The sequence below is a fragment of the Triticum aestivum genome, chromosome 3A (assembly GCF_018294505.1).
Source record: "Triticum aestivum cultivar Chinese Spring chromosome 3A, IWGSC CS RefSeq v2.1, whole genome shotgun sequence".
NCBI lineage: Eukaryota > Viridiplantae > Streptophyta > Magnoliopsida > Poales > Poaceae > Triticum > Triticum aestivum.
In genome coordinates this window covers 181,367,461-181,374,631 of record NC_057800.1, presented here as the reverse complement: position 1 = coordinate 181,374,631, position 7,171 = coordinate 181,367,461, and the positions used below count along the sequence as shown (strand labels likewise).

Below are 7,171 nucleotides of genomic sequence, written 5' to 3'. Positions count from 1 at the left end.
CCTTAACACGACGACCTTTCAACTTTCTATTACAACAAGTTTGGCCAGGCTTCGATGAGGGAGGGGCGATGACAGCGACACACATTCGGCTCACTCGAGTGCTTATAGTCGTCGCTTGGTTGTCTACGGGCATAGATATAATTTTTATTATTTATGTATTCTTTTGTACTGCCATGGCATGATGAACAGATCGAAAGTTTGCTCACAAAATAAAAAAAATAACACAAAACCTAATCAATTTTTCTCTTTTCAAATACTATAGTGAATACATACATGTAATGCACGTTGATATTAGAAAAATATTGGCATTGATATTAAATAGGATATAATAACACATTGATTATGCGTATAATGTAGATCTTAATATTTGGTACGATATTAATTGCATGCTAATTTTTTATTTTTTTGCTAAATAATTGCATGCTAAAATTGAAGAAATATAGGTCATTGGATTGACATAGTTTATGCCGAGATTTTTTAGATATGTCTCTCTCGGTATCTTTATCTCATTTAATTTATAATAACATTGATGTAATATTTTTAAATAAATTCTATAAGTACACAAGGGAAAGATCCTAATCAGTTTGGCTATTTCAAGGGAAAATCCCAATCGAAACAACACACACTTCCCCCGCTCCAGCACCAGCAGTTACCGTACTGTGCAGGGCTCCCCACCAACTCCGACATTGTGGCGTCGTGCGCTCGACCGGACCCCTCCTCCCCCCTCCCCTCCCCTTCCCTCCGTTTGCCCCCGCTTCTCCAACCAGCAGATTCCTCCCCCGCCACCCAGGCCAGCTCCCCCGCCGCCGGCGCCCCCCTCCGCCGTGGAGCTCGACATGGACGACGCCTGCGCCGTCTGCGCGGAGCGGCTCGAATGGGTGGCCTACGGCGCCTGCGGCCACCGCGAGGTCTGCTCCGCCTGCGTCACCCGCCTCCGCTTCGTCCTCCGCGACCAGCGCTGCTGCCTCTGCATGACCCACTGCCCCGCCGTCTTCGCCACCAAGGTCAGCACCACCTCTCAAGTTGCTACATCAATTTCATCAGCGCTTTTCCCCTGCCCGCCCCCAACCCCTCTCGCCCCACGCGCCGCCCCCGCGCCGCGCACGTCTCAAATTTCGAATTCCGCCCTCATGGATGGCTTCTCGCTGCCCAGGAAATGGGGGACCGCACCAAGGCGATCGGCGATCTCTCGGCGCTGCCGGCCGCGGCCGGCGAGGGGAAGACCGGGGACTACTGGTACCACGAGGCCACGCAGGTGTGGTTCGACGACGCTGACCATTACAGGATGGTAAGGGCGATTTGCCGGATCTCCTGCACCGTCTGCGAAAGCAGTGGTAACAAGGGGAAGAAGGGCAGTAAGTCGTCCAAGGCGAAACACAAGATCAAGTTCGAGACCATCGAGCAGCTCAAAGCCCATCTGTCCAACAAGCATTGCTTGTACATGTGCGACCTCTGCTTGGATGGGAGGAAGGTGATGCAATTGATGGCCTGCTTGTCCTTGTTAACTGCTTTAATCCTATTTTCTAACGTGATGAAATGCTTGCTGGTAATACCAATAGCTTCGTGCAACACTAGACATATATAACTTGGTGCGGCGTGGTCAATTCATCCTTGCATTTAGTTGTGCAGTGCTCAATACCAGTTACTAACCCATTAAGACTTGATTTTTTCTTCTGTTGACATGATAGTTCTTAGGTCATGTTGTTGTATGATGCTATTAGTATCAGTTACAAACTAGTAGTGTTTTGCCATATTTTTGTTGCTGTTGTTGTCATCTACATGTAGCAATGGAAGTATTATTTCCTGAGTGTTGATTGTATTATTTTTTGCTAGCCCATTACTCTCCATACCAACTGAACACGTGTCATCCCTTGTTTTTATCCACCAGTGGATGATATATCATGTAATTCTCTCATTTAGACCATAGCAAAAATGTATGTATTCTTCCTAAAAGTAGATAAAAATATCTAACCTGTTCCATCACTTCTTTTCACTCCAACATTCAAGTTTATTACATCGGATGTGAACAAACAATGGTTAAATAGTTCACAAGATTTGTGTGCGCAAATTAGTATTTCCATTCTCTTGCAGTTCACATCTACTCCCGCCGTTCCTAAATATAAGTCCTTCTAGAGATTCCAATACAGACTACATACATAGAAAAATGAGTGAATCTACACTCTAAAACATGTCTCTATACATCCGTATGTAGTCTGTATTGAAATTTCTAAAAAGACTTATATTTAGAAACGGAGGGAGTACATGCTTAAAATAGTTAGGAGAACACCCAAATTAACATAGTTGAACCATATTTTTCAACCTGGTGCATAATGATTTAATGTTTGGCATGCTGCAAATTCCTACTGATTTCTTTTTACCAGCAGGGCAAATTAGTTATGAAGGTACATCCTGCTTATCATGATTGCATACTTGGCTTGTAGCCCGTGTAATGAATATTTCATGTGTTCCACAATATTTGTTTTTTATAATAAATTCCTGTACTATTGTTGTCTTGAGCAGGTATTTATTTGCGAGCAGAAACTTTATACAAGGCCTCAATTAAATCAGCACATAAAAACCGGTGATTCAGAGGTGGATGGCTCGGAAGTTGAGCGCAGGGGTTTTGCAGGGCACCCGATGTGCAAGTTTTGTAGAAGCCCATTTTATGGAGAGACTGAGCTAGATACACATTTGACAAGAGAACATTATTCTTGTCACATATGTCAGAGGTGCTCCGCAACCGTTATTTTATTTGTTGGGGCATAAGTACAAAGTTATGCTGTCTCTGACTTCATGGTTGTTTACAGGCAGCACGGTGGGCAGGATGATTATTTCAGGAACTATGATGACTTAGAGGTATGTCATATCAAGTTGGCATAGTTATACTAAAGTCAGAGTGCTATCTTAATTTTGAGAGAATTCCTTATTTGGCCCTTTCTTAAATTTTGCTCCCCTATTTGGCCCAATAAAGTTTATTCCTCCCTATTTGACACCAAATGTTAAATTTGTTCCTTATGTGACACTTCTGACTACTTTGGCCCCTAACGAGACATGAAAAGACCATTCTACCCCTGGTATTATACTAGGCTGAGAAAAAGAGCGTTCATTTATTTCACTGAGCCGATTTATTGGTGCCAGCCAGACGAGAGCCAAAAGTGAAAGCTAATGGAACATACAGACCGACATCAACTCAGACTAACTCAAATTAATTCATTAAGAGTCACAAAAAAATTAGGATTTGTACTGCAGTAGCTTTTTTTTAGTTGTGTAAATTGTGATTAACTCCTACAGACCGCCGCTGGTGCTGTGGTGCATATGTTGCATTCGCGTGCATCAGGCACAAGGAGAGTTGCACCCCGTCATGCACTCATGAGTCTGACAGTGCGTACGTATATGCAGCAAAAATGGTACGGTGCTCCTAAAGTCCGTTTGTGCATGCATCTGAATGGACGCCGTGTTTATATTTGCAGTACTAGAACTTGTCATCTTCACGCGAGGCCGTTGCAAGCTTGTGAGGTAACATGCGTTGAATTTTAAAGTGAGATACGAATTTTTAAAGCCTGTTATAGCTCCACGGCAATGTCTTGGCTGGGTTGTTCCGCCAGGCTGAAGAAATGAACGCTCTTTTTTTTAAGCCATCTATAACACGAGGGGCAGATTGTCTTTTCACATTGCAGTTAACACCTTTAGTTGCCAAAAATAGATGAAAGTGTCACATAGGGAACAAATTATATATTTAGTGACAAATAGGGAAGAAAAATTGTTTTGGGCCAAATAGGGACGCAAATTTTAAGAAAGGGCCGAATAAGGAATCCTCTCCTTAATTTTAGGCAGTCAAACCAACATAAATACATGTAAACATTGCATCTATGGGCAAATTTGTACTACAGAGATATTGTAGTGGATACCAAATATTGTTTAGATAAGATATAAGTTACTATCCTTGCCCAACTAGGTTATTTGAATAGAATTGTACATTTTACCCATTTTTAATCTCCGACTCTATATTTGTTAAGTATGCCTTATGTTTGGACCATCAATGTACATTCACAAGGTGCTAGGCACTAATCAGGAAGCAGACCAGTGCCTAGTCGCTGATTAGGCGGCTGCCTAGGCAAGAGGGTGTGCCCTAGAATGCAGGGGTGTGTTTGGTTTATGCCCAAGGTTGCCCCACCAAAGCATTGGCTAGCCAAAATTTTGGTTGAGGTTTTGGTTGCCAATGATTTGGCTAACATTGGCAAGAAAAATGAACTAGAGTTGGCTAGAGTTCATTGGCATGCCAAATAATTGGCAACCATCCAAACAAAGACCAATCATTGGGTCATGACCAAAATTTTGGTAGGGTGCAGCCGCCTTTCGGAACACTGTAATGAGTATATTGATTAAGTTGATGTCACATCACTTCCGCAGTTGAAGGTCATGTCCGTAGCAGTTAAGCGAGACCATAGCATGTTGTCTATCTCTTCCAACTGGAGCTGTGCCTGCTAGATATTATCCTTGATGTGGATATAGCATGGTCTCCATTTTCGGTGCCTATGCATGCCATTCCCACACAAGATTTTTACTGCATATCAATCCTATGGTACAGAATTTAGTGGTAGACTTGTATTAAATTGGAATAACAAGTTGCTACAGAATTCCAAGTCAAAATTGTGGTAAATTTCATGTTAGAACCTAACATGGTGCATGTGCCCCTTTAGATGCATTTCCGAAGAGACCATTTCTTCTGCGAGGACAGAGAGTGCTTGGAGAAGAAGTTCATTGTCTTCCAAAGTGAAGCAGAGCTTAAGGCAAGTCAAACACAAATGATATATTGTTAAATCATATTCCCTGGACATGTCACTAGATTAGTGCATGATAACTGGTTATCCTTTACTGATATTACATCTTTTCTTTTCTTGTTCCCTCCAGAGGCACAATGCTGTGGAGCATAGGAAGCGCATGCCTCATGCACAGAAGAATTCTGCTCTCCAGGTGTACAAACGAATCTGCCTTATTTCCATCTCTTGTGTTAAGCCAACTATTGACATGCTAGCATATACATATTGATAATAAAAATGGCGCGGTAAGCTGATCTATTTTACTTTGCCCTTCATTGACAGACACCAACCAGTTCTAGAGACCGGAGCGAGCTAGAGCAGAGTAATGGCAGAGGTAGAAGGCACAACGCTTGCCTCCCCAATGGTTCTGTTGACAATACCTTGCTGTCTGTTCAGAATGGCATTGCAAATATGGGCCGTGGCTCAGGAAATCAAGTTGCTGCTGTTGTGTCTCCCTTGCGATCTAGTTCTGGGCACTCATCACAAGCAGGCCAAAGCTCTGGGATGAACCGTGTTTGGCAGCAACCACACTTTCCTCCCCTCTCCCGCCAGGAGGTTCCTGATGCAAGAATAGGTTCCTGTTTTCAAGAAGCTCCATCCCCTCCCATATCAGGGCAATCAGGGTATACACCATTTGCCAGTCGGAGCTCACGGACTGCTGCACGCGCAATGGATTTGGAATTCCCTCCTTTATCAGGCAGTAATAACAGAACTGCTGCGTCAACAGAGCAGGGGGTACGAAAGGTAGCTGAGAACACTCATGCATTTGGGCTCCGACAACAAAGCAACGGAATTGTGAATACACACCATTCTGCTCAGCATTGGTCCCTTAAAAATACTGATTTGATCCCTTCTGGTTCAAGTCACTCCCCAAGTTGGCCTACACCCAACACAAGTCCTCACGTTAGTGGATCGCTGAGTCTGACTTCTGCAGGAAATGGAAGGCAAGAAACACCTGTGAGCCGCCAGGTGTTGTGCTCTGTGGATGATGTTCGTGCAGCGAATAATTCATTGGTTGAAAGAATGCAGGCTGCATTAGGAATGGACCGGGACAGGTACTCGATGTTCAAAGAGATCTCTGGGGAGTACCGTCAAGGCGTTATCAATGCTTCAAAGTACCTTTCATATGTCGAACAATTTGGTCTGTCGCACCTCGTTCTTGAAATGTCCAGGTTGCTGCCTGATCCTCAAAAGCAGAAGGAGCTTGCTGATGCCTACTACGCGAATTTGCGCCTTACAAGCCTCCAAGGAAACGGTGGCGGTGGAGCTGTTTGCTCGAAAGAAAGCACCCGGAAAAATAAGGGGAAGGGGAAACTTCCTGCTGCTGCACAGGATTTGTTAGAAGATAAGCTCCTGAGTGCTGCCAGCAAGCTTCAGTCGCAGGTGGGAGGCTCTAGAGCGCCGTTGAGAGAAGGGTGTGGAGCAGCCGATGGACCTTTGCAGGAGCCGAGGTGGCCTGTGAAGGGTGCTTGGCAAAACCGTGGGGGGCAGAGACTCGTGAGCAAGGCGAAGAAGTAAACTGGGGTTTTACTGGATGTTTTGCCACCTGAGCTGCGGTGAAAACGCCCATTTTTCCCCGATTCGTGTCTGGTTTGTCGAGGTGACTAAGAAGACCGCGGAGTAATTATTTGGTTCGCTTCTGTTTCTCTTTGTCTGAACCTTATGTCGAGTTTGCGTAATTGTGTCGTGAATGTTGCGAAGAAGGAATAGATCTGGACTATGTGGATGGTAACTATCAAAGCTATTGTAATTCAGGATGTCTCTGGCAGGATTAGTATTTTGAAGTTTGTATGGAAATACATATCAAATCCATCTAGAACTATACTTATTTACATATCAAATCCATCTAGAACTATACTTATTTACATATCCAATTCATCAGAGTGCGCTATGTCCAACCTAATACTACAAAGTACACCCTCTGTTCCTAACAGAGGTACTCCCTCTGATCCAAATTAATTGATGGGGCTTTAGTACAACTTTGTACTAATGGTGTACCAAATCTTGTCAATTAATTTGAATTAAAGGGAGTAATACTTTTCAGTAATCAGCAGTAACGAACAATTCAAGACGCTTTACTTTGTCTTCTTAATCCCGAGGGCGCAAAGTGCAGGTATGAATTGCCGCGATAAACACAATGCCTCCGCACGAGATGCGTGGGGTAGAGGAAGGAGAAAAGGTAGGAAGCGATGAAGAACATAAAATCAATCGAACTGAGTAAGTATAAAATTATCTATGACTTGCCTCTACCCCAAGTGTCTTTCTCTCACACTTGTACTCTATATATACCTCATCTTAGTATTAGAGGACCAATACAACATTGAAAAGTTCAGGAAAAAAAAACACCGAGA

At 43.6% G+C, this 7,171-nt stretch overlaps 1 protein-coding gene across 2 annotated transcripts; it reads left to right on the top strand.

The window, feature by feature from the left end:
• Positions 1-698: 698 nt before the first annotated feature.
• Positions 699-6,711, top strand: LOC123060879 (E3 ubiquitin-protein ligase ZNF598). Of its 2 annotated transcripts, XM_044483744.1 has the most exons (8): positions 699-1,004; positions 1,154-1,471; positions 2,521-2,729; positions 2,808-2,856; positions 3,400-3,516; positions 4,701-4,790; positions 4,912-4,974; positions 5,103-6,711. In XM_044483744.1, exons 1-8 carry the CDS (start codon positions 837-839, stop codon positions 6,336-6,338), a joined length of 2,250 nt encoding a protein of 749 aa, XP_044339679.1. In that variant the 5' UTR covers positions 699-836; the 3' UTR covers positions 6,339-6,711. The 2 variants fall into 2 exon arrangements, with proteins under 2 accessions (XP_044339679.1, XP_044339680.1); XM_044483745.1 differs by lacking the exon at positions 3,400-3,516 and having other exon boundaries at positions 702-1,004.
• Positions 6,712-7,171: the final 460 nt, after the last annotated feature.

Coding starts and splice junctions, on each gene's coding strand:
- LOC123060879 (XM_044483744.1), top strand. CDS start 837: ATGGACGACGCCTGCGCCGTCTGCGCGGAGCGGCTCGAATGGGTGGCC. Junction 1,472..2,520: donor TCTGCTTGGATGGGAGGAAG/GTGATGCAATTG, acceptor TGTCTTGAGCAG/GTATTTATTTGCGAGCAGAA. Junction 4,975..5,102: donor AGAAGAATTCTGCTCTCCAG/GTGTACAAACGA, acceptor CTTCATTGACAG/ACACCAACCAGTTCTAGAGA.